The sequence below is a fragment of the Chlorella variabilis genome (assembly GCF_000147415.1).
Source record: "Chlorella variabilis unplaced genomic scaffold CHLNCscaffold_12, whole genome shotgun sequence".
NCBI classification, from domain to species: domain Eukaryota; kingdom Viridiplantae; phylum Chlorophyta; class Trebouxiophyceae; order Chlorellales; family Chlorellaceae; genus Chlorella; species Chlorella variabilis.
The window spans coordinates 1292304-1317489 of NW_005435076.1; the positions used below are offsets into that span (position 1 = coordinate 1292304).

A 25186-nucleotide genomic window follows, 5' to 3' on the forward strand; every position below is an offset into this window, starting at 1 on the left:
GGAGGCGCCGCCCGAGTGGGTGCGCGACCTGATGGACAGCGGGCTGATCACAGAGGTGGGTGGGGTGGGGTGGGGGGGTGGGGGGGTGGGTGCCTGGCTCATGTGTGGAGGGTGGGAGGACAGGGTTTGTGGTGTGGGGGCTGGGGGACAGGCTGGCCGGGATGGATGCGCGGGCAGGGCACACGCAGCGCTTGGGCTTGCCCTGACCCACGTGCCCTGGCTGCCCTCGGCCTCACCGCGGCATGCCCCCCTGCCTGCCACCACCACCCGCCCTCAGGTCCACAAGTCCTCCAAGTTCATTCATGGCACCGCGGTGCTGTTCCCAGACATGGTGCAGGTGTGTGTGGGGCGGGGGGGGGCACCCGCCTGCCTGCTCCCTTGCGCTGATGCCTCCCACGTGTGCGCTCGTTCCTCTCGGCAGCCTTGCCCCGATGTGTCGTTCATTCCGCCTTCCTGCCCCCTCCCCCACCCCTGTCCCAGGCTGTGCCCTACTGGATTGACGATGAGAGCATCCGCGCCTCCATCCTGGCCAGCGCGCCAGAGCCCAAGGAGATGGCCGCCCAGTGAGCGGCGCCCCGCTGGCAGGCCGGGGAGCAGCGCCGCCGCGGCTGTGGGGAGTGGCAGCGGGCGCACGGAGGCAACGCGCTGCGCTGGCTTGAGCCAGCTGCCCGCTGGCCCGCCCCTGACCCTCAATGCCTCGCCCCTGCCTCCCCTGCCTGCCTCATGTGCCATGTGTGTGCAGCGCCCGCGACGCTGTGGCCATCAGCCTGGCGGAGAACAAGCCTCGGCGGCGGCAGGCTCCGTCGGAGCCGCGGCACCCGCTGCTGGGCGAGCTGCCCACGCTGCGCCTGATGCGCAGCAGCACCATGGGCGGCTCGGTGACGCCACGTGAGCGCTGGGCTCGGGGGGCAGGGCCGGGCAGGAGCCACGCACCGTGCAGGGGTGTGGCACAGGCGGCTTGAGCCCACTCTTGAGCAAAGCAGGCACCCAGCATCGCACGCCTTGCTCCCATGCTGTGCTGCGCAGGCGCGGGGCAGACGGGCCTGATGGGCATGCTGGGCCTGCAGCAGCCCACCGAAGGGGTCCCGCAGGTACGACCCCGACGCCTCGCCCTGGTGCTCCCATGCCTCGCCCGCCCGCCCTGCCACGCCTCACCCTAAACCCTGCCGCCGCCATGCCGCCCCGCCCCTGCTCCCCGCAGCGCCTGGAGCCCAAGACCTTCCTCGCCTCTGAGCGCACCTTCCTGTCTTGGATGCACATGTCTGTGACCATCGGCTCCATCGCAGCCGCCCTGCTGGCCTTCTCGGCGGACGCGGTGAAGAGCACCAGCCCCATGCACGCGGTGAGCGGCGCCCGGGGGGCACGCTGGCGGCGCCGCCGCAGGACCCGCTGCTGACGCCGCCCGACGTGCCACCACCGCATGCATGCTCGCCAGCTGCTGTCCTGCGGACTTTCGTTGAGGCTGGCTCACACGTCCCCCTGCCCACCACCTCACCCCCCACCCCACCCGCCTCCCAACCTTGTCCCTCCCCACCCCCACCCCCGCCAACCACCCCTCTTCCCCAGGTGTCTGCCAACCTGGTCGAGATCATCGCCCTGGTGCTGCTGCCGCTGGCCGTGCTCATCGTGGCGTACGCGCTGGTGGTGTTTGTGTGGCGCAACTCGCAGATCGCCATGAAGCAGGCGTCGTACATCGACGACCGCAGGTGGGAGGGAGGGCGGGCGCGCCTGGGGGGCTGCGCTGAGGGGGCGAGCGCCTCGTGTGTGCCCTGGGGTGGCATGGCGCGCCTCGGGGCCCGTGCTGCCGGAAGCATGCGCCCATCTCACGCCCGATCCTGTCCCTGGCCGTGGTGCCCCCTCCCCCCCCCGCCCTGCAGGGGCCCCCTCCTGCTGGCGGGCATGGTGGTTGGCGCGCTGACCGCAATCTTCATTGTGTCCTGCATCGGTGAGCGGTGGCGGCGATGACCTGGGCGGCAGAGGCACAGCCTCCGTTGGCGAGCGGGTACCCAGGGACGGCAGCTCTCTCTCGTGGTGGAGGCATGGCAGCAGCATGCGAACCCGGGGTGGCAGCTTGCGCTGATTGTCCTCACCCCAACCCTCCTCCTGCTGCCTGCCGTGCAGACATGTGGGATGCCTATGAGGCTGGCAAGGGCAGCAACGGACCGCTCACCGGCTCCTGGGCCGCCCTGGATGCGGTGGCACGCAGCAACAGCAGCATCGCAACGCCGCACAACATCCTGCCGCAGGCGCTGTCGGTGCCGCTGGTGCTGGCCGGCGCGGGCGGGGCTGCAAGCTGAACGCATCCGCCTGGGTCCTTGTGACTTTTGAACAACAGCCGAGCAGTGTGCATTGATTACTGTAGCTGCCTTTTGCAACGGCTTACCACCTACCGCATGCCAGGGCCAACATGCCAGTGAACAGCTTGTGGGCTGGCGACGCTAGGTTGCACAATGGACACGCTCAGCCGCCGCCATGTGGCGGGCGCCCAGATGACGCTCGCTGCCACACTGGTTGCATTGGGCCCATGTAATGTTCGTGTACACGTACATTCTATGCTAGCCCGCTTGCCTGCGAATTGCAAGGGCTTCAGCCACAAGGAGCGAACGCAGTTTTCCCAGCGTCCTGCTTGCAGTGGCGCTTTGCGCGGTCATCTGGCGTCCATTTGAGCTGCTGGTTGACTGGGCTCGTCCCAGCGGCAGCGGGGGAAGGGTCCGATTGGGTGCCCGCTATGGCCGTCTGGTGGCAGACCCTTGTGGCGGCCCTTGGGGGCGTTGTAGGTGCGGGATCAAGCTGAAAGCTTGCCGCTGCACAAGTACACTCTTGCGCGGCGGCGGCGGCGGCGGCGGGGCGGCGGGACCTTGGGCGCTGAGCCTCCTCCACTTTACTTGCAGGCCTCATACTGTTTTTGTCGCCCGGCAAAGCAGTGCTGCGCGCCAGGAGTGAGCGCGTGCTCGGGGTGAGCAGGCCCCATGCACCTGTTCAGCCGCTGTTTCCCCGGAACGCCACTCGCCCCTGCCGCCACTCGCCCCTGCACCTTCTGCCCACAGGACTTGAACCCGCTGCCCTTCCCCGCCATCGCCGCCAACTGCGCGGGCTGGATCGCCTACTCCTACGTCACCAGCGATGTGCTGGTGCTGTGGCCAAACGCCGCCGGCTTCCTGTGAGCCCGGGCGCACAGGGATGCAGCAGGCCCGCTACCAGGGGGGCTTGGTGCATGCCCCGCCGGCGGTGGTCTAGCTCCCATAGTCCATGGGTTGTCCAGAGCACCTGCAGCCCGCACGCTCTCTAGAGCTTGAGAGAGTGGCTGATTCCCCTGCGCCCTGCCGCGCAGGCTGGGCATGTTTTACACGATGAGCGCGTACGGGCTTGCCGACACCAAGACGCGCGACCGCCAGATCGCCATCATGCTGCTCTTCTCGGCGGTCATCATCGTGGTGGGGTCGGTGGGCACACTGGGCCACATGTCGCAGCACGGCCTCAAGACGCTGTGGGGCTTCACCTCAAACGGTGAGGAGGGGGGCTGCGGCCTGGGTTGCAGCGGCGCTCGCAGCACTGCTGTGCTGTGTGCAAAGCCGATGCTGGGGGTCCTCCGTCAGTGCCCCACCCATGCGTCCCCTCCTCTTTGTTTGTCACCCTAGCTAACATCCCGCCACCCACCACACCACCACACCACCCGCCTGCAGCCATCCTGCTCATCTTCTACGCCTCCCCGCTGTCCACGGTGCTGGAGGTGGTGCGCAGCCGCTCCTCAGCCACGCTCAACCTGCCGCTGTCGGTGATGAACGTCATCAACGGTGGGGCCGCTGGCTTGCGGGGCAGCGCGGTTGCATGCCGGGGGCATGCCCCCGCCCCTCCCGCTTTCTGCAACCTCTCAGCTGCTCCACTGGACCGACTCGCTACCTGCCCCCCTGCCCCCTGCGACCCAACCCCCGCCTGCAGGCACGCTGTGGCTGGTGTATGGCCTTGCCATCAGCGATCTGTTCATCGCGGTGCCAAACGGGGTGGGAGCAGCACTGGGGATCGTCTACTGCGCCCTCCTCTGCGTCTTCCCTCACAAAGCAGCCAAGTGAGTGGGCGGCCACCCGGGCAGGCCGCTCAGCTTCCCTGCCAGCAGCAGCGCCCAGCGTGCTGGCGCACAGCTGCACAGCCGCATGGCGGCTGCCTGCCCACCCCTACCATCCCCACCACCCGCCCCCTGCTGCGCTAGGTGCAGGCGGTCGCCACCCAACTCCGACTCTAACACCACATCGTCGCGGAGGGAGCTGATGGTGGATGGCGGCGCCACAGTCAGCGGCGACCACGAGCTGGGACTGGCAGCTGCGGCGGTGGACGCGGACGGGGCGGGCGGTCCCGCTGGCGCGAGCCGTGTGTGACTCGAGGATACTGCGCTGTTTCTACGTGTGAACCCAGGATACTGCTGCGCTCTGTTCCCCTATATATCTTCATCACTCTTGTCCTTGCTTGGCACCCGCTCCCTGCTTCCTCTCCTTTGCCATCTAATCCCTGCTATCTACAATTTTGTTTCATCAACCCTTTGCGTCTGGGCGGCACATTTTGTTCAGCCCGCGCCTGACTGCGTGCCTGACACGGCACTGATGCATGCAAGCACATTACATAGCATCGGGCATGCATGTACAACAAAATGCAATAAACGACAGGTCAACTGAAATACAAAAGCAAGCTGCAGAGCGTCAAAATCACACGATGGAGGCGTTCATTCTGCTTCAACAGGCTGAACAGTTTGTACAGGCATGCGTTTCAGGTATGGCGGTGCCACCTCACCGCCGCCGCTTCTGGTAGCCCTGCTTGCGCTGCAGCCACTCGCCCCGCTGCTGCCAGTCCCACTGCTCCTGCAGCCGCCTCTCAACCAGCATCGCCTCCTCCGCAGATGCCTCCAGCTGCCTCCTGCTCCTGCGCTGCGCGCCCATGCTTCTGATGCTGGCATCTATGAGCGCCGACAGCGCGGCGCGCCGCTCCTGCACCTCCTCCACCCCCGTGAAGGCATCAAAACGGAAGGCCAGCCAGATGTAGAGGTCATGTACCCGGTGGGCGGCCTCCAGCTGCAGCCAGGCAGGAAGGCAGGGAGCGTCAATGTGCCAGCTGACAGCTGGGGGGGAGTCCCGGATCAGGAGCCTGAATCAAAAGCACGCATACACCCGCCCGCCTCCAGCCGCACACCTGCTGCAGCTCCATCTCGCTGCGCGCCTCGTGCACCGGGCCGTGCAGGATGGCGGCGGGCGAGACGCGGCCGCGGTGCGCATACACGGTGGCAAAGGTGAGCAGCGCGGAGGCCACGGGCGCGTCGTCTGGGTCGGCGGGCGAGATGCTGAAGGCCCAGGCCTCGCGCAGGCTGAGGGGCAGGTGGCGCAGCATGGTGGCCAGCGTGTACTGCTCCTCGTACCGCGCATAACGGTATTGCGTGCGCGCCAGCGAGCCCTGCGCCGCCTCCTCAAACCGCCGCAGGATGGCAGGCAGCTTGTCCTGCAGAACAGGAGCAGCAGGCATGGGCGGGCAAGGGCTGGGAGACCTACGGGCACCAGCCGGCACGGCCGGCGAGGCTGTGCACCACATGGGCTTGCCAGCCCGACCCCCAACTGTGCCCCATTCCGTGCCCCGGCGTACCGCTGGGTGCTGCCCATGCAGCATCTCCAGCTGCGCGAGCGAGGGCAGCAGGTAGGCGCTGGCCAGCTCCTCGCTGGGCTGCTGCAGCGCAGCGGCCAGGCGCTCCAAGTCCTCGGGCGTGGTGGCGGTGGCGATGCCGTCTGGGAAGCGCGAGCCGTAGCGCCCCGCCCGCCCCGCCACCTGCTTGATCTCGGCGGTCGTCAACGCCCGCTCGGCGGTGCCGTCGTACTTGGAGAGGGAGGTGAAGATGATGCGGCGGATGGCCAGGTTCAGGCCCATGCCCACCGCGTCTGCCGGCAGGAGGCACACGAGGGCAGGCGGGGCAAGCATCTGACAAAACCGCGCTTGCCCCGCTCAACAACCACAGAAATCGACTTGCCCTCCTTAAGCACAGCAACCGCCCAGGCTCACCAGAGGCTGCCAGGACATTGAAGCCAGTCCTGGGTGTGTTGAACAGTGAGGCCTGCAGCTGCCTGGCATCGGGCGGCAGCGCCCCGTACACCACGCAGCAGCGGTGCTGGCCGTACCCCTCAATCTCCTGTCTCAAAGCGTGCACGTCGCGGCGGCTGAACGCCACCACGCAGTCGCCGCGCTGCACCTGGGACAAAGAGGCCAGCGGGCGGCGGGCGGCCACCAGCGGCGACAGCCGCTCATAGCGCCGCACCTCCAGCCGGTCGCCTGCGGCATGGCCAAGGGCCAGAGAGCGGGAGATGGAGGCAGCCAGCTGGGTACTACAAACCGCCTGCGGTCGGGAAGACCGACAGACAGCGCCCCACAAACGCCTGGTTTCCACCTGTCTCAGCCACGATCTGCTCCAGCAGCGGCAGCGCTGCCGGGTCGCCGCACACGTGCAGCGTCCTGGCGGGCACGCCCAGCAGCGCCCGTGTGAAAGCCCAGCCCCGAGACTCGTCTGCTATCATTTGGATCTCATCCAGAACCGCCACCTCAACCACGCTGCGAGTGGACGCCATTTCGGTGGTGCAGGCAGTGTGCGCGGCGCCCTCGTCCCGCCGCTCCTGACCCGTCACCAGGTTGCAGGGCAGGCCGCTGCTGGAGAGCTGGTCGTGCACCTGCCAGGCCAGCAGGCGCAGCGGGCCGCAGTAGATGCCGCTGGCCGCGCGCCGCAGCTCCTGCAGAGCTGCGTGTGTCTTGCCGCTGCGGGTGGCGCACGTTGGGGTCAAGGGTGGGGTCACTGGAAGCACACAAACCTTTTGGCAAGTGATTTGGCAAGTGATGTGGCCAAAAAAACAGCAGAACAAACCAGCCCGCACCTGTTGGTGGGCCCCAGGTGCGCCACCACCGTGCGCTCCAGCGCGCGTGCAGTGGGGAAGAAGGAGGCGGGGTTGCCCAGGTCCGTGATGGCCTCGGTGTAGCTGTCAGCAGCCCCCACCGCGACAGCAGCGCCTGCAGCGACAGAGGCACGTGTCAGAGCGCCACGGGCAGCAGGAGGCGGTGGCGGCAGGTGGGAAGCGGTGGCATTTAGAGTGCGATCTGGAGTGCTCATTCAGGCATCCCACCGCTATAACTCCTCCAGCAGGCCTGGGAGGCCCTGGGGAGGGCAGTGGCGGCCCAGCGCCCCCACCCCATACTGCTGGGGCCAGCAGGCGCGACGGGACGCCGGGAGTGATGAGAGATCAATGTGAGGGGCCATCTGACGCGTGTGTGAGCCGTGTTTCGAGCACCCCATTTTTGCCAGCTCGGACTCTCCTGTTAACCAGAGGAAGCCTTGGTTGGCCTCCGCTGCATGTTGAGACACGCTGCAAGCCGAATTAGCCCGATTCTGCAGTCGGCACGCAGCGCCTTTGCAGAACCCTGCACACCTGCAGCCATGCTGCTCCGAAAGCGCAAGCCAACAGCAGCAGCAGTAGAGGAAACGGCAAAAGGGCGTCCCAGACGCGTGGCAGGGCGCAGGGGCCTGCAGTCGGGGGCAGCGGCGACAAGCGACGACCCTCCCGCCGCCCCTGCTGACACGCCGGTAGCGGCAGAGGCGACGAGGAGTAATCAGCGCAAGACGCCCCAGGACATCGGCATTCCCACGCTGCTGCTGGGCGGCGGCATGAGCGTGCCGGCGGCTACTGAGGCCATAGACCACCTGCCGCTGGCGGCAGCTGGTTTCACCAAGGCAACGCTGCAGGCCGCCTGCGAATTCTTGGCGAAAGCGGACCCAAGTGGGTGGAGGATGAGGCAGCATTGTTGCATGCAGAACTCCCAGCAGGTGTGCCTGTGCCCAACCAACACTATTGGACCTCCCCTTTAGAGCTGGCGCCCCTCATCGAGCAGCACGGCCCGCCAGAGCACCTGCTGCGCAAGACTGGCAGCAACTTTGCCACGCTTGCCAAGGCAATCGCTTTCCAGGCAAGCTGGGGAGCTGTGCGAGCACGCTCGGGAACTAGAACCGCCTGAAGCAGGCTCGAAGCACCACATGGGATTGCTGTGACTGCTTTCTAGCAGCGTAGCATCTGGTTCCCACCCCCAACCCTGCCTGCCTGCCCGCAGCAATTGGCCACCAACGCGGCCGCTGCCATCTACAACCGCGTGCTGGCGGCTTGCAGCTGCACCGACACGCTGACACCCGAGGCGCTGCTGGCGGCGCCCGCTGGGGCGCTGCGTGCGGCTGGGCTGTCCGAGAGAAAGGCCGGCTACATGGCTGACCTGGCGCGCCACTTCAGCGATGGCCGCCTGTCTGACGACAAGATTGGGGCGATGGAGGAGGCGGAGCTGGAGGAGGCGCTGTGCGCCGTCAAGGGCATCGGACTCTGTGCGTGGTGCTCAGCCCGCCCGCTCCGATCTCAGCCATCCTGCACTGCCGCCAGCCACGAGGGCATCGTGCTGCTAACTCGTTGCTCCTCTTGCTGCTGCCGCTCTGCAGGGACCTGTCACATGGTGGGCAAGAAGGGAGGGCTTGCATTCCCTTGGAGCTGGCTGAAGGCTGGGCTTGCGTAGCATGCCCCACCTCCCCATTGAACCACCTTACCCTGCTGCTCACAGCCCCATCCGTGCGCTCCGTGCCTGCAGCATGCCATGTTTCATCTCGGGTCGCCTGATGTTCTGCCCACCGGTGACTTGGGAGTGCGCAGAGGCATGCAGCATCTGTATGGCCTCAAGGCAAGTGCTGCTGGCAACGATGTGCATGTGAATATGAATGCGTTTCACAGGGAGCAGCAAGCCCGGCAACCTGCACCCTGCTTGCTTCACCGCGCCACGCTGGGTGCAGGAGCTGCCCAGCCCTACCGCCATGGAGGCGGTGGCAGAGAGCTGGCGCCCCTACAGGTCCCTGGGCACATATTTCATGTGGAAGGTGGACGTGCCGCGCTCCTCTCCAGGCAAGAGCAAGAAGGCAAAGAAAAAGGAGACGTGAGGTTTCCAGCAGCTGGACAGCAGAAAAGCAACTTGCAGTCACTGCAATGGCAGCACCAGGCTTCTGCTTTCACGCTCACGAACCCCATCTAGCCTGCTGTCAGCGCCCATTGTAACCATCCCATGCCTGGCGGGCAAGCGAGGAGGCTCACCTTTTCTCAACTGATGGCAACATTGGAACCGATGCCACCCAGTCATCAAGGTGGGTATTGCATGCCAATGACGATTTGCAGAATTTTGTTCATGCAAGCTTGTCATGCATACTCTGACCGACTGAAGTGCAGGGCACCAGATGCTTTCCGTCGGCGGTAGCTGGACCCAGCTGGCGTTGCCGTCACTCCACACTCGGACCCCTGTGGCTCCAGCAGCATGCCATTCAGGTGCAGCGCTGCTGCATTCACACAGACAGCCGGGCTCCCTGTGAAAGAGTCTGCTCCGCCGATGTGGTACCGTGCGCTGCGAGGCGGCGGCGGCAGGAGGAAAGAACGGGGTTCGGTGACTCGGAATTCGGCCTCCCCTGCTGAATCGTCCCCCATCGCCTGGTACTATTAGATCCAGCGAGCCTCTGCGGAGCCTCTGCTGCCGCACGGGACCCCCCGGCTGCACGGCCAGTCAAACTCTTTCGGACATCGCGACCGACCGCGCAATGGGCGCCGTCAGAGGGGCCGCCCTGGCCCTGTGCCTGTGGTCCCTGATTGCCCCGAGTATGTGCTGCCCCGGGGGAGCTCCAATTGCGCGGATCGTTGGGATGGCCATGCTGCGCAATTCAGTTTCGGGGCCATTGACTGCGCCTAGTTCCCTTCCTACAGGCCTGGCGATGGATAATACCTTCTGCTGGAAGGAGGGCGAGTGCATACTCAAGTGGGTCGTCTGTTGCTGCCGCGCGCAAGACCCCGCCCTTGCCGCTGCTTCTCCCACCCGCCTTGAAGCGCAGGCAGCTCCCATCCATCCGCACAGCCAACCCCACCACCCGCTGTGTGCAGGGGCGAGGTACACGCAGTGTGCGCCCCGCTGACCAGCCAGACCGCCTGCGCCGGCTCCGACCACTGCATGTGGCAGGAGCAGGACAGCCTGCTGGATCTCAACGGTGAGCGCCCGCCCGCCCCTGCCTGCCCTCACAGCAGCACGCGGCCACTGCTGTGTGTACACCAATCCCTGCCGCCTGCCCCTCTTGCCTACCTGCCTGCTGCCTCACCTGGCTGCTCCTGCTGCAGGCGACATGTCCCCCAGCGACCTGGCCAAGGTGCTGTGGCCCGCACAGTTCAACCTGTCGCTGGCCGAGCGAGCCTGCTCGGACGCCTCCTCCAACGACACCTGTCCGACCACCTGCCACGACTACCTGGCCCAGGTGGGTGGGTGGTGGGTCGATGGGGGCATGCATTGTATGGGCGTAGCAGGCTCCCACCATGTTTGATGGGGGTGCGTTGCGAGAGCAGGCCTCCCGCCGCGCAACCCACAACTGCCTCCACCCCGATTGGCTGCCTGCAGCTGGGCAACCGCGTGGTTGGCGAGGCCGTTGCCGCCGCCTGCAACCTGTCCACCTGTGATGCCGAGGGCGTCTGCTGGGACACTGACGCCCAAGCGGTGAGCGCGCGGGCATGCCTGCTGGAATGCGCGGCTGTTTTGTGCCTCCTGTTGCCAGTTCTGCACACGTTCCGCCATGCCGTCAACTCTTCTCCGCTCTGTTAGGGCTCTGACTCCCATGCTGCCACCCCATGCCCATCCTGCAGAGCTTCAAGGCTATGTTCCACACCATTGCCACCACCTGCACCGGCCAGGACTTCCCCAGCTGCTGGCCCTCGGGCGGCCGCTGCGCCGCGGTGGACGTGTGCGAGGGGCTGGATGAGAGCACCTGCGCCGGCGCCACGCTGGAGGAAGGCGGGTCCCTGGTGGGTCCTCTTCCCAGCAGGCGTCCGATATGTGCAGCAACCACCTCTGCCCCGCTCTCCTTGACTTTGTTGACCATGCACCCCCTCCCTGCTGCCCTGCAGGTGTGCAACTACACCACCATGCTCCGCTGCTCCGAGGCGCCCTCCCGCCCCGGCACCTCCCCTCCCAATGGCGGCTCGCCCGGCGGCGAGGGCGGCGACCCGTGCCAGTACAGCCAGGACCCGTGCTGCCGCCGCGCCGACTCCTTCACCACCTGCGTCATCGACTCGCCCCCCGAGGACTCTTGCTACTTCTACAGCAACGGCTGCCAGACCGACTACGGGCTGTGCTCCAGACAGGTGCGCCCTGACGGGGCGGGCATGGCCGGCCACCACCTGTGCCCGTGAGTTGGCAGCAGCGGGCTGAGCCTATTCGTCAACTGCTGGATGGCTGACCAATTCCCCCCCCTTCTGCCTTGCTGCCTGCCTGCAGGCGGACAGCAACTCCTGCAACAGTCTGTCTCAGTCTGGCTGCTCCTGGGTCGACACCTCCAGCGGAGGCATGCCCTACCCCACCAGCCCCCTGCCCCAGTCACCCGGCAACCCAGCAGGCACTCCCACCAGCCCCAGGCCGGAGTGGCCCACCAGCCCCAACGGCACCTCCGGCTCTTGGCCCACCAGCCCCGTGCCCAACCCTGACGTCCCCCATGGCTCCGCCCACTGGGAGGTGGGACCTGCCTGGAGCAATCACTGTGCCTGCGCCTTCACTCCACCACCATGCCAGCCGGGCATCCCTGCGCACCGCTATGAACAGCGCATTCCTGCGCTGTGCCGCCTGCAGATCTGGAACATCCCCGAGCTCCCTCCCGGCTACTTCACCAATGATACTGACCGGTGGTGGAACCGCCCTGAGGACGGCGGCCACGGCCCCTTTGACATGCTCACCCCGCCCATCGCCAACACCCTGCTGGAGGCCAAGGCCTCGGGCCCCGTGTGCCAGGCGCTCACCAGCCTGCTCCAGACCATGTCTGCTGGCTTTGATGGGTGAGTGAGTGAGCGGGTGGGCGGGTGCCTCTGATGCGCTGGTGCTTGGTCACAGCAGCTCACTGGGGGCGCATGTTCTGTTCTGCCGCCTGCCCTGACCAAGCTGGAGTATCCCCCCGGCTGCAGGGCGTGCGAGGTGGCCGGCCTGTGCTCCGACACCTACCTGCCTGCGCTGTACCAGATCAGCAGCCAGCTGGAGGAGTCGCTGTATGTGCCGCTGGACCCCTGCGACATGTGCAACGAGATGCTCGTGGGTGAGGAAGGCAGGCGCCTGGCGTGGCTGCGGCGGATGGCTGGTGTGGACCTGCCCCGCCTGGCTGTGCTGCCAGACGCACAGCGCATGCCTCTGCACTCCACGACTGTGCCCTGCTCCTCACTGCTCCGCAGACCTGGTTCCCATGCTGGTGAACGAGACTGGCATCGACCTGGTGCGCCTGCTGGGCGCCGTCGGCGCCGCCGGCATGGAGGCGTTTGGCTCCGCCTGCCCCAGGATGGTGGACGGCCTGCTGTGGGTTGGCAAGTACTTCGACTTCCTGCCGGGCCCTGCCCACCCCGTGGCCGCAGCTGTGTGCCCCGCCTTCCAGGTGAGTGTGGCGGATTGGGAGGCAATCTTGCAAGCTGCCGGCGCCATGTCTGCATGAGCCGCCCTGATGGGCCAGCAGGACCATGCCCGCTGACCATCCTGCCATGTGCCTTGCTCCTCTGTGACTTGCAGGCGGTGGTGGCGGCCGCTCCTCAGCTGGTGACTGACCTGAATCGAACCTGCGAGCTGCTGGGCGAGCCGCACGATTGCCTGGACACCCTCACCTCCCTGCTGCGCCCCCATGCCGACTTTGAACCTGCGACTGCTGCCGCCAAGATCTGCTACGCCAAACTGCCAGAGGCCTTCCTGCCTCCCAGGTGCGGTGCCTGGCCTGTGTGCTGCTGCAGCAGGCGGTGCCATGGCAGTCAGTAGGGGGCTGCTGCTGCGCTGCGCCATGCAGGGAGCCTGAGTATCACCAAGAGTATCCTGGCACCGAGTACCATCCACAACAGCAGTACCCTAGTGACCAGGAGTACCACCCCGAGCAGTACCCTGAGTACCCGCAGGGAGAATACCCGGCGGGCGGATATCCCGAGGGCGAATACCCCCAGGGCGAGTACCCGGCTGGAGACTACCCCCAGGGCCAGTACCCTTCCGAGTACGCTCCGTACACGGCAGCTGGCGTGCAGTCCGGCACCTCTCCCTCGGGCTACTGCGCGATGGTTGGGCGCCAGCCAGAGTGCACGGCTCCCGACAGCGCCAGCTGCTCCACCCTCCCCGGCTGCCGCTGGAACGCCTACTGCCAGCAGCAGCAGTGCGGCGAGCAGGACTACTGGTGCCAGCAGCGCCGGGCCTCCCTCCCCGTCTGCGCCCCGCTGGTCAAGGCGCTGCAGCCGGCCAGCGGCGATGGCGACGCGCCCATCCCCCTTGCTGAGGTGCGCTGCTTAGTACAGGAGGTGGTGTTACATGTGACGCTTGGGGCCCTGCCCTGCCTTCGCTTGGCGTTCTGAAAGTCACAGTCTCACCTGCCCTGTGCACCATCCTCGCCATGCCCCTGTGCTGCAGGTGTGCAAGAGCATGAGCATGTGCACTGGCACCAGCGACAACTCGCCCGCCTGCGGCGCCTGCAAGACGGCCTTCTCCGAGACCATCGCCAGCATCAAGTACCAGCAGCAGCACAGCTACGGCAGCGGCAACTACGGATATGGATACAGTGAGTGGGATGCCGAGCAGAGAGGCAGTGCGGGTTGCTTGCAGTCATTGCGGCCATGGTAATCCAAGATCACCTGCAAGATGAACTCGAGCAGCGCCGCCTGCCATCTCCTGCACTCCCCAGCCCTGACCAAGCTCTTTACTACTGCTGCTGCTGCTGTGCGCCTGCTGCAGACCCCCAGGACATGGCCTTCTCCCAGTGCAGCAGCACCATGTCCCGCCTGACTGCCATGAAGTCGCAGTGCGACGCCTACTCCACCATCGACGCCTCGGCCGCCGACCCGGCGCAAATCTGCCAGGCCCACGCGTCTGCCCTCTGCCAGGTGCGGCATGATTGGAACTCGCCGGCCTGCTTTGCACCTAGTGTCTTGACACTCACTTTGGGTTCGTGGTCGTGTGGTGTGCAGGCATCCGGCAGTGACGGCTCCGGCTCCTCGGCAAGCTCACCCAACTGCGGCTTCTGCACCACCCTGCTGTCTGCCTACAAGGACCTTGCTGCTGCCGGCATTTTCGGCGGGTCCAGCGGCCTGACGGAGCTGTGCTACACCACCAGCCAGTGGGGCGGCAGCTCCGAGGATAACCTGCGCATGCAGCTGCAGTGGCGCTACGGCTGCTCCCCCTCCCAGTCCTCCTGCTGCGCCGAGCTCCCCGCTGACTCCTACCTGGCGTCCGTGCTGGACATCAGGGGCCTCACCCCGCAGTCCACCTCCGAGTGCGAGGAGCTGCCTGGCTGCACTGCCGGCGCCTACTGCTGGCCCACGTGGGGCGCCGACGCCTGCCAGTCCCTGTCCAGCCCGTCCGAGTGCCAGGCGGACAAGCAGTGCCAGGTGGGCTCTTGAGGTTGGGGTTGGTGGGGTAGCCAACGCATGTGAGGTGGATATGATGGTAAAGGAATGCTTATTGGGTAGGCATGTGTCCCGTGCACGTCGCCCTGTGCTCACTGCCAAGTCCCTGCTCCCACCTCTGTGCTTGCAGTGGTTCGCCTGGAGCTCCGATGGCCTGCAGGGCAACTGCGTGGATGCTGCGCTGTCCGCCAAGTGCCGCCTGGCTGGTGAGGCGCGGGCGGCTGTGCCCTTTTGGGCTGCCTGAGCTGACTACATCAGGCTGTGAACGGCAGCTGTGAGAATGCCGGCCAACCTGAGCGGTGTGCGGTGCTACACCTGCTGCATCTGCAGGCCAGCAGGACGGCAGGTCTGGCTGCCTTGGCATCAAGGACGACCAGGGCCTGTCCCAGTGCTCCTACTTCCAGGCAAGACGACAGCTTGGCGGGGCTCTTGGGGTGCACCACAACGCTGGCCTTGCATCCCACAGCATCGTATGTCCCCTGCCTCCTGCCCCACCCCTGTGGCGGTGCAGGCCTGCTACCAGGACTGGTCGATGCGCCAGTGCGACGACAGCAACGCCTGCTGCCTGAAGCCCGTAGAGCTGTTCCAGCCAGACGCCCCCCAGGCCTGCTCCAACGAGACCAGCAGCCAGGCAGTCTGTGACTACACCACGCAGTGCCAGACCAGGTGGGGCGGCTGTGGGGGCAGTGGCTGGAGATGCCGGTGCCTGGGTGCGCCTTGGTGCTCGTCACATCACACCCCCACATTCCTTTGCAGCGTGACCAGCCTGCTGGCATGCCTCACCCTGCTGGCATGTCTCACCCTGCTGGCATGCCTCTGCTGCGACACAGGTACGACCCCTGCAACGCCTACATCTCCCAGTCCACGTGCGAGCTCAGCACCACCTGCAGCTGGAGGAGCATGAAGCTGCAGGGCTACCCCTCCTACGGTCAGTGTGTGAGCGCAGGGGCGGCGCCAATCCGGCCCGCACTGCTGCCTGCTCGACTGCCGGGCTGCTGGCCCCACCACCAGCCCACTTTCGCCGCCTGCTCACCGCAACCCCGTCCCGCCCTGCCACAGGCTGGTGCTCTTCCACCCGCGACTCCTGCTGGGACTACAGCAATGAGTGAGATCTGCTGCCTTTATTGAACAGTGGAGCAGTGGCAGCCACGCATTCCTGCTGCCATTCCTGCTGCTTATAAGATTGACCTCTGCCATCTGCCACCCTCTGACCTGGGCCCCTCCCTCCTGCCTGCAGCCCGGAGGCCTGCACCAGCGCCCCCAACTGCCGCTCCGTGCCACGCTGCGACGTGTCGTACTGCCAGGAGAACGACCAGTGCTGCCTCATCCACTCCGCCGCCGAGTGCACCGCCACACCCGGCTGCGCCACCAGCGGCTGGTGCAGCCTGACTGCCTCAGACTGCTGGCAGGCCTGGGACAGCCAGTCGTGCTCCGCCGCCCCCGGCTGCACCTGGCAGAGCTACGAGTACACGCAGGCCGACGGCACCAGCGCCAGCGGCGGCTGGTGCAGCGTGGGGGAGGACCCCTGCTCCCCGCACTACGGCTCACCCATCGCCTGCGCCGCGGTGCGCGACCCGCGCCGCGGCACCCCCCTCTGCCACTACCAGAGCTCCTGCTACGACGCCTGCCGCAACTGCCGCGAGTGCATGGATGGGGTGGGCAGCTTCATCTCAGACGTGCTGCCCAGCCTGAACGGCGACACCACCAAGTATGCGCAGGCCATCCGCGACTTCTGCAACCAGGTGAGGGTGTGTGTGTGATGAGTGTGTGCCATGTCTATCACATGCCATGTCGCCCCGTGCCGTGCCGCCAGCGAGACCCGCCACTGCCTGTGCCTGCCTCGCTCCCTGCCTGGACTTGATCCAAAGAGCGTCCTGCCCTGCCTGCCTCCCCCTGCGTGCAGGCCGGTGGGGACTACTGGACTTGCTTCCAGGCCTACCAGACCGCCGTGGCCCACCCGGAGGCCGTCACCCGCCCCGCCTCCACCTGCAAGGCCATCGGCATGTGCAGGTGGGTGCGCCCCTGGTGCCAGCCAGCTCTCTTGCTTGCTTCGCACTGCTTCAACCAGCCTGCGCAACCCTCCTGCGCTCGTTGCACCCCCACCTGCGTGCAGCTCCCAGTGCGTGGCCACGCTGGGCCTGCTGACCTGCTCCACCGACGGCTCCGCCGAGGGCGCCATCAGGCCGGCGGCGCCGCCTGCTGGCGTCTGCAAGACGCAGACTGGCTGCACCACGGCACAGAGCTGCGACACCAGCGAGTGCACAGTGCTGAGCCAGGTGGGCGTGGGGGAGGAGCTGGGGTCCTGGAGGTGCCGAGGGCCTTGAGTTTGCAATGGCCGAGCGGCAGCTCGGCGGAACTGTGGAGCTAGGCATGGGCTCCCGCCTCACCAGGCATTGCCTGCCCCTGTGCTGCAGTGCGATTCCCAGACTGGGTTTGACATCAAGTCGTGCGGCGGCACCTGCGTGAGCAAGTGCGCCCTGCTGGACCCCCTGCTGGCCAAGCTGAACAAGGGCACCTGCCAGACCAACGAGTGAGCTGCCAGCACAAGCCCTGTCCTTGGCATTGCGGGCATGGGAGACGGAGAGGCACGCGCTGGGTTTGTGGCTGTCCTGAAAATTGAAGGTGCCCACTGTGCCTGCAGGGACTGCACTGTGGAGGGCGAGACCTGCACCCCGGTCGTGGGCCGCACCTGCAGGCAGTCGGTGTGCAACATCGGCACCGGCGCCGTCACCACCGTCGGCTGCGCCGGCTTCTGTACCTCGGGCGGCGCCCCCAGCCTGGTGTCTGCCACCCTGACGGGCGACGGCCGCCAGATCGTGCTGGCCTTTGACCAGGATGTCACCACCGTGGCCTCCAGCTCCCCCACCGCCTACTTTGCCAACAGCACTGTGGTCAAGCTGGGCAGCTACAGCCAGGTCTACCCGCAGGCAGAGGAGCCCAAGGCGCTGGTGGTCTACCTGGGCTGGGGCGCCACCATCGACATCGACGACGCCCTGGCCCTGGCCGCCTCCCCCGCCATCGCCGGCCGCCTCAACGGCAGGCTGGTCGCTGGCGGCGGCGCAGTGCTCCTGCAGGTGTGCCTCTAGGTGCCCTTGCTGGCTCATCTACTGCCTCAGCATGCGCCTCGCTGCCCCACCAACTTGATGACCTGCTGGTCCCCTGCAGGCACCCGAGGCTCCCGAGCAGCCTGTTGCCTTTGTGTCCGGCCCCAGCTCGGTTGGCGCGGGCTGCACCTTTGGCAGCGCCGCAGACGTCGTCATCGACGCCTCCCGCACGCCCTTCTCTGCCGGCCGCCCCGTATTGTATACCTGGCAGTTTGTGGGCGCTGCCAGCCAGCGTGCCGCCCTGGACCAGCTTGCCACCGAGGCCAGCGATGCCGACAGCCCGCGCCTGGTGCTGCCTGGTGCCACGGTGGTGGACCTGTCGGCAGGCACCTACACGCTGCGTGTCACCGTGGAGAACTGGCTGGGCGCCAACGGTGAGGCTGCTTACTTCTGCCGTGCGGGTGCTGCCGTGCACCTGGTGCCGAGCACCTGCTCGGGTGCCTCCTCACCTCCCTGCCTGCCACGCCCTTGACCTGCTGTGCGATTGCACTCCCTGCCCCGCTGTGCAGCCTCCGCGGACTTTGCGTTTGAAAAGGTGGCCTCCGTGCTGCCGGTGGTGGCCGTCATCGGCGGGTCGGAGCAGGAGTTCTCTGTGGCCAGCGGCATCCGCGTGCAGACCGCCATCGACCTGTCCACCGTCTGTCCAGGTTGGGAGGGAGGCAGCCGGTGCCAGCCAGCCAGCCAGCCAACCAGCCAGCTTGCCAGGCGATGCATCCGTGTTCCTGCAGTGTCCCCTCCAGCCATCCTCCCCCCTGGCTGTTGTTCGCTGCAGGCCGGCGTGTGACCTACTCGTGGGAGGAGACCAGCGGCTTGCTGCCGGCGGGCTCCTTCTCGACCACCAAGGCCAACTTGGCCGTCAAGGTGGGCAGCAGATCACGCTGGCGAAGCTTGGTGTGGAGCGGAGAGCCAGCCTGCCTAACTCACAGCATGACCGGCACACCCATGGTGCTCATTGCAGGGCCCTGTGACCGGCGTGACGGGCGGCAGCGTGCTGACCTTCGCCTTCTCCGCGACCCTGGAGGGCGCGGGCACCACCACCGCCGACCTCACCCTGACCGCCCGCCAGTCGCGCGTCATGGCGGTGCTGGCGGGCCCACGCGGCGACGTGCTGGTGCGCTGGCTGCCTCCGCGCCCTGTGCTGATCACAGCCCGCAGCTGCCGGCTGGCTGTTCCTTCCGGCAAGCAGTGCGGGCTGAGAGCAGCGTGGCGTCGTTTGTGCCCTGTCACCTTGTGTTGCAGGACACCCGGACCCTGACCTTCAGCGGCAGCGGCAGCCTGGACCCTGATGACGCCAGCAACACCCTGGCCCCCTTCCGCTTCTCCTGGGCCTGCACCGCCACCGACCCCGCCACCCAGCTGAGCACCCCCTGCTTCACAGACCCCGCCACCGCTCCCGACATGACCGCCAGCCAGCTGGTCATCTCGCCCGGCCTGCTGCCTGCGGGCGACAGCCTGTACACCATCTCGCTCACCGCCGCCAAGGGCAGCGGCCTCAGCACACGTACCGACACCGACACCACTGCGCTGCGCGTGCTGGCGGGCGCCGCACCCACCGGCAAAATCAGGTGGGGGTTGCGACTCCCTGCCTGCCTGCCTGCCTGCCTGCCTGCCCGGCGCCCTGCCGTGCTGTTGCTGCCCCCACTTCACAGTCTGGATCCCATCACACTCCTGGTGCTCCTGCCTTTGCCTATGACCCCCCGCAGCCGCTTCTGCCCCGGCTGGAGCGGGTGCACCTCCAAGCAGCACACGCCCAGCGAACCCCTGCGCCTGGTGTTTGCCCTGGACGACCCCTCCCTCCTGCCCCGCACCACCTTCTCCTGGGTCTCCTCTGACCTGTCCCTTGCCACAGCCGCCACCACCACCAAGCAGGCCCTGGTCATCCAGCCCTTCACCGCCGCAGGCAGCCCCGTCTTTGTGGACGGCGCGGTGAAAACCATCAACGTCACCGCCACGGCAGGTCCGCGCGCTGGAAGTGGGCAGGGAGCGCTGCCGTGCTGTGCTGTGTGTGCCGTGGAGATGCTCGCTTGAAGGTGCACCCTCCTCACCATGCCGCCCTCCTGCCTGCCTCCCGTGCCTGCAGATGGCAAGAATGCCACCGCCAGCATCACCGTCTCCATCGCGCGCCGCCCCTCGTGCACCGCCACCTCAGGCACCTGCCTCACCGTCTCCCCCGCCTCGGGCCCCGTGGACGTCACCAGCTTTGTGGCCACCGCCGCTGGCTTTGCAGCAGACAGCGCGCTGTTCTACGACTTTGGGCTGCAGCTGCCCAGCGGCAAGGCCGACCTCTTCACCCGCTCCGCCACCGACAGCCGCTTCACCTTTGCGCCGCGCGTGCTGGCCGAGGGCACACACACCCTGTTTGTGTGCGCCAGAGGTGCGTGGGGTTGGCAGTCTGTGGAGCTGACGGGCTGGCCATGAAGGGCTGGCGGGCAGCGATGGTGCACTCATCTGCCCAGCGCTCAACCCCCTCCTCCTGCTGCCCTCCCTTTACAGACCAGACCGGCGCGCAGGCCTGCTCCACTGCCGACGTCGACGTCGAGCCCGCAGCGCAGCAGGTCACCGCCGCCGACATCACCGCTCTGGGTGACAGCCTGGACACCGCCCTGGCCTCGGGCAGCACCGATGCGCTGGTCAGCGTGGTGCGCCAGCTGTCGGCCGCCACCTCCGCCAGCAGCGCTTCCGGCGCCACCAGCGAGGAGGCGGTGGCTGCGGCCACGGAGCAGGCCGAGAATGCCATGGGCGCCATGGAGAGCCTGCTGAGCGGCGAGGGCGCCACAGTGGAGGAGACACTGGGGGTGGCTTCGGCAGGTGTGTGTTTGGTGTGATGTTTGGTGTGTGTGTGTGCGCGCGCGCGCGCCAGGTCACGATGGAGGCAGTGAAGGGGACGAGGCAGTAGCAGCAGGCTGGCTGGCTTGCCGCTATCCTGCACGAGCTCATGACCGCTCATGGCTGGCTGTCCTGTGCGCCCTGCCTCCCTGGCCTTGCACCTGCAGCATCCTCCCTGGTGTCTTCTTCTGTGGAGCTGAGCCACGCGCTGGCCGACAGCGCAGTGAACGTGAGCGGCTGTGCCGTGGGCACCACCACGCTTGTTGCCGCCATGTTTTGTTACCGTATTGTGTGGTTGCAGGCACCTGAACCTCGGCTGCTGCGAGCATCGCCTCACCTGCCTCCCTTCCTGCCCCCTGCCTCCCGCTCCCTGGCTGCCCGCAGGTGGCGGTGTCTGTGGTGGACGCGATTTCGGACCCCACCTCCACCACCACCCTGCTCCAGGCAGCCGACCTGGACAGCCCCGTGAACATTGTGGGCGCCTGCGCCGCCATCCTGGTGTACGAGGCGCCCTCCCCCGGCGCCCGCCGCCGCCTGCTGGATGCCGAGGACAATGCCACGCTGGCAGAGGCGGCGCTGGATGCCCTCACCCGTACTTTCCACGTGGCGTCGGGCGTGCAGACCGCCCTGCTGGCCTCCATGGTGGAGGGCGAGGCGGCCTCGGTGGGCACCGGCGGCCTGGTGGTTGCCGCCGCGCTGGCCGACCTGGCGGGCCTGACGGAGGCGGTGGAGTATGCCATCGGCGACAGTGGTGCCGCCGTCACCCTGCTCGACGGCTTTGCCGCCCTGGCCAACTCCGAAGGTGGGCGGAGGCTGGGTAGGGGTGGGGGCGCACCTGCCTGCTTCTCTGTGCTTGCAATCACCCAACTGCTGAGCCCCCGAGCCCTTCCATGTGTCCGCCCCTTGCAGACTCCACCCTCCAGCTCATGCTGGCCCACCAGGTGGACGCATCCCTGCTGTTCGAGGTGGTCAGCACCAGCGACGCCACGGTGCCCACCCCCTCTGCTCGCCGCGCCCTGCTGACCACCGCCCCCGAGGTGTCTGGCGCCGCGTCGACCACCGTGGTCAGCGGTGAGCCCTGTTGGGGAGCAGCGGCGTTAACTTTGAGGACAGGGCTTCTGTGCTATGTGCATGCCAGCCGTGGGAGGGCGGCAGGGGACTTGACTGGGCTGTGCATCAGCGCATGACGTGCACATGCATGCTGTGGTGCCGCTGCTCCTGTGCCAACCCTCAGGCTACGTCAACTTCACCTCCTCCCTGGATGGCATCGGCACGGTGGCGGGCCAGGCCATCGACATCAGCCTGCCCCTGAACGACGCCTATGACGCCGGCATGGTGCGCTGCAGCAGGCACCAGCGCCAGCCAGCCGTGCCTGCTGCGGCCTACCGAGCCCTGCTGCCGGCCGCACCATGCACTGTGCCTCCCTCCCTGCCCCTGCAGTCCACGATGTGCCTGCGCCTGGACTCCTCCGGCTACTGGCGCTCCGACGCCATCACCCTCACCTCTGTCGGTAGCGGCGTGGCCCACTGCGCGCTGTCCAACCTGAACAACCAGCAGGTGGTGGCAGTGCAGTACGAGGCGGTGGAGGGTGCAGTGCCTGAGACCCCGGCGCCCGGCAGCCCCAGCCCCAGCCCCGCCAGCCCCAACCCCAGCCCCAGCCCCAGCCCCAGCCCCAGCCCGGCAGATGACACAACCGAGGTAGGCAGGCAATGGTTCTCTATTCAGCGGCTTGTGCGCTAGATGTGCGCAGGCAGACCCTGGCTGGAATCTCACTCGCTGCATCGTCTTGCCCACGGTGGTGCAGGAGGTGACCGTCACCGTGCCGCAGGTCACCTTCACCGCCCGCCTCACTGCCTTCACCCCCGAGACCTTCACCCTGACGGTTCAGCAGCAGTACATTGCAGCGCTGCAGGCCGCCAGCCCCACCGTAGACACCCTCATCATGCTCACCAACATCAGGGCCGGTTCCGTGGTCGTGGTGAGGAGCCTTGTGCTGCTTGGCGCTGCTAGCGGCATGCCTACTGGCCGCCCCTGAGCCCAACTGAACGGCGCCTTACATCCCGGCTGGCCACCATCTTTCTTTTTGCACAGGATACCATCATTCAATTCCTGGTGTCCAACGGCAACGCGGCAGCCGCCGACGCCCTGGCCGCCACCTTGTCCTCCAACCCCTCCAGCCTGCTGCCGGCCAACGTGTGGGGCAATGTGACCGTCACTAGCCTTGCGCAGGGCACCGTCAGCATCACCATCAGCGAGGATCTGCTCAGCGCCCCCGACAACGAGACCTCCTCGAACACCACCGCCCTCATCGCTGGGCTCGTGGGCGGAAGTGAGCAGCTGCTGCTGGGCTGCAGGCTGCTGCCGCTTGGTCTCCGTGCATGGGATGCGTTGCACCAACACGTCGCCCTGCGCACCCTCCTGCTTGCAGTCGGCGGCGCCATCCTGCTGGCGGGCGTGGCCATCTGCATCTGGAAGCTGCGCAAGCCCAAGACTGCCAACAGGGTCTCCGTCGAGGCCGAGATGATGGACAGCCAGCCCCAGAGCCCCATGTCGCCCATCACCCCCTCGCCCTTCCTCCAGGGCGCCCATACCGCTCCCTTTGCGCCCTCGGCACCGCTGGCTTGAACCGCCGCCGGTGACCGCTGACTTGCCGCCGCAAGGCTGGCACGAGGGGCCTGCTATTGCCAGCAGCGCCCTTAGCTGATTACGACTCACACCAACAACCATGTCCTCGACCACTATTCAACGAATGCCGTTGCTTTTCCGCTGCCGCCGCAAAACACGGCGCAGTGTTCCGACCTTGTTTGTTCTCAATTTGAAACCTGCCACCCCCTCGACTTGATGCTTGAAAAGTCGCTTGAAACACTCAACACAAACAGCGGAAGGAGCCAGGGCGCCGCTTCGCGGGAAAGGCTCTGAGACAGCGTGGGTATGGCGGGGCGGGGAACACCAGGCGCAGAACTGCTTGCACAGCACTCTCCGTCCTTCCAGAGTGCCTTCTTCTTCGGCCAAGTTTGCACACATAACCTGTTGGCTTCCCTGCTCTGCCAACGGCATGTGCACAGCAATAATGCAACATGGGCGTTGCAAAAGTTGCATGACAGACACCTGCCTGAGGGTTGTAGGCACTCGTGCGGCTTCAAATCATCCAGCGAATGCGCTATGCCGGAGAATGGGGCGTTTGAAAGCTGCCCGCCGTTTTCAAGGCGCCGATATGTACTGCTGGCGCGCGAGCCACACACATGTGCCCTCGCCTGAGCACGTGTTGCAGTGCAGTGGCAGCCCCCTTCTGAACAGCAGGCGATCTGCTGCCGACTGGCTGGGCCACCACCCTCCACCCGTTTGCACCAACTCGGTGCCTACGGGGATCCTGCACGGGTTTTGGGGCCACACCATGCGCGTCGCGTGTGTGAGGACGACGCCTTGCGGCATTCCCGCCCGCCTGCGGCGTGGAACTCTCCATGTTCGCAGTGAGCCCCCGGCCCGCGTTTGTGCGTCCTTGCATCGCTGCGACCAGCCTCTGAACGCAACTCCCGCGCCCCCTGCTGCAGGTGAGGCGGCGCAGGTAGCGTCAGCGCCTGCTGGCGCCGCCGCCGGCGACCTCCCCGCCGCCCTTCAGCTGCGCCTGCAGTTTGGGGTGAAGAACATCCCGCACCCCAACAAGGCGCACTACGGCGGCGAGGACGCTTTCTTCGTCAGCGAGCTGGGGGGCGGGGCCGCGGGCATCGCCGACGGCGTGGGCGGGTGGCAGGAGAGCGGCATCAACCCGGCAGACTACTCCAAGTCCTTCATGGCCACCGCACGTCAGTACCTGGAGGTGAGTGGGCACCCCAGAAGAACCGGGCTGTGCTGTGATGTCTCAGGACAGGCAGGCAGGCAGGCAGGGAGCCCCTCAGCATCCCCCGCTCTATGCAGCCGCTCGTTGCCGCCTCGCCGCCCACACCGCGCTGCTGCTGGCCCCGTGCCGCGTGCAGGAGTGCGCCAGCCTGTACCCTGAGGTGTTGTCCTCGGGCGAGTGGCGCGCCCAGCAGGAGCAGCAGGCCGCCGCCGACGGCGCCGCCGCCGCAGCGGAGCCGGCGCCGACGGCGGCGGCCTCCTCGCTGGCCAGCGTGGGCGGCGGCGAGCCTCGCACCGCCGTGGAGGCGCTGGATGCGGCGCACCGCAGCACGCGGCTGCCCGGCTCCGCCACCGCCTGCGTGCTGCGCCTGGATGGGCGCACCGGGGAGCTGGATGCCGCCAACCTGGGCGACTCTGGCTTCCTGGTCATCCGGGACGGCCAGCTGCACTTCCAGTCACCCGCCATGCAGCACTTCTTCGACTGCCCGCTGCAGGTGGGGTGTGTGGAGTGGGAGGGGGTGCTGCGCGGCACGCCGTGGGATGCTGCGGTGCTGGGTCGGGGCAGGCTGCTCGTGAACCGGGGCACGCCCCGTCCCAGCCACGAATTGCCTGCTTGCGGAGCCTGACCCCTCCCCCCTGCCCCTCCCCCCATGCCCCCGCCCCCAGTTTGGCATGCCCCCCGACACCGACTACGCCCAGGACGCCGCCGTGTTCAGCCTCCAGCTGCAGCCGGGGGACGCCATTGTGCTGGCCACCGACGGCCTGCTGGACAACCTGCCGCAGGAGGAGATTGTGGGGCTGGCGCCGCGCAGCGCGGGCGAGGTGCAGGCGGCGGCGGCGGCGCTCGCGGCGGCGGCGGCGCGCAACGCGGCCGACCCCGAGTACGAGAGCCCCTACACGCGGGGCGCGCTGCAGGAGGGCTTCGACATACCCATCTGGAGAAGATCG

At 67.1% G+C, this 25186-nt stretch overlaps 5 protein-coding genes across 5 annotated transcripts in view; 4 read left to right on the plus strand and 1 right to left on the minus strand.

Moving 5' to 3' along the window:
- The first annotated feature begins 2604 nt into the window (after positions 1-2604).
- Positions 2605-4682, plus strand: CHLNCDRAFT_59697 (hypothetical protein). The gene is made up of 7 exons (XM_005846928.1): positions 2605-2777; positions 2892-2956; positions 3048-3160; positions 3332-3507; positions 3684-3794; positions 3940-4066; positions 4214-4682. Exons 1-7 carry the CDS (start codon positions 2729-2731, stop codon positions 4371-4373), a joined length of 801 nt encoding a protein of 266 aa, XP_005846990.1. The 5' UTR covers positions 2605-2728; the 3' UTR covers positions 4374-4682.
- A 96-nt stretch (positions 4683-4778) lies between these two features.
- On the minus strand, positions 4779-7452 carry CHLNCDRAFT_135006 (hypothetical protein; the record flags this gene model as incomplete). Its single annotated transcript, XM_005847141.1, has 7 exons — positions 4779-5060; positions 5179-5481; positions 5623-5912; positions 6034-6300; positions 6416-6777; positions 6894-7026; positions 7443-7452. The coding sequence occupies 7 exons, from the start codon at positions 7450-7452 to the stop codon at positions 4779-4781; spliced, it is 1647 nt and encodes a 548-aa protein (XP_005847203.1).
- A 226-nt stretch (positions 7453-7678) lies between these two features.
- On the plus strand, positions 7679-8980 carry CHLNCDRAFT_135007 (hypothetical protein; the record flags this gene model as incomplete). Its single annotated transcript, XM_005846929.1, has 5 exons — positions 7679-7790; positions 7880-7992; positions 8119-8354; positions 8638-8680; positions 8837-8980. 5 exons carry the CDS (start codon positions 7679-7681, stop codon positions 8978-8980), a joined length of 648 nt encoding a protein of 215 aa, XP_005846991.1.
- A 645-nt stretch (positions 8981-9625) lies between these two features.
- Positions 9626-23026, plus strand: CHLNCDRAFT_135008 (hypothetical protein; the record flags this gene model as incomplete). The annotated part of the gene is made up of 42 exons (XM_005846930.1): positions 9626-9683; positions 9789-9840; positions 9963-10066; positions 10194-10327; positions 10468-10563; positions 10710-10868; positions 10971-11207; positions 11341-11574; positions 11689-11891; positions 12018-12145; positions 12279-12475; positions 12607-12791; positions 12875-13349; positions 13480-13627; positions 13801-13949; positions 14034-14453; positions 14602-14677; positions 14802-14905; positions 14983-15137; positions 15302-15399; positions 15531-15576; positions 15709-16213; positions 16375-16475; positions 16585-16747; positions 16886-17001; positions 17113-17545; positions 17637-17949; positions 18085-18222; positions 18348-18436; positions 18534-18686; positions 18815-19140; positions 19279-19532; positions 19656-19949; positions 20069-20383; positions 20569-20630; positions 20786-21203; positions 21311-21472; positions 21636-21736; positions 21842-22099; positions 22206-22379; positions 22493-22730; positions 22830-23026. 42 exons carry the CDS (start codon positions 9626-9628, stop codon positions 23024-23026), a joined length of 8268 nt encoding a protein of 2755 aa, XP_005846992.1.
- Positions 23027-23795: 769 nt separating this feature from the next.
- CHLNCDRAFT_135009 (hypothetical protein) overlaps positions 23796-25186 on the plus strand; it is a gene marked incomplete at both ends in the record, with an annotated part of 1687 nt that continues 296 nt past the window's right edge. Inside the window, 4 exons of the mRNA XM_005846931.1 lie at positions 23796-23808; positions 23953-24218; positions 24376-24732; positions 24905-25060. Of these exons, the coding sequence (XP_005846993.1) occupies positions 23796-23808; positions 23953-24218; positions 24376-24732; positions 24905-25060 (792 nt within the window). The remainder of the gene's footprint in view (positions 23809-23952; positions 24219-24375; positions 24733-24904; positions 25061-25186) is intronic.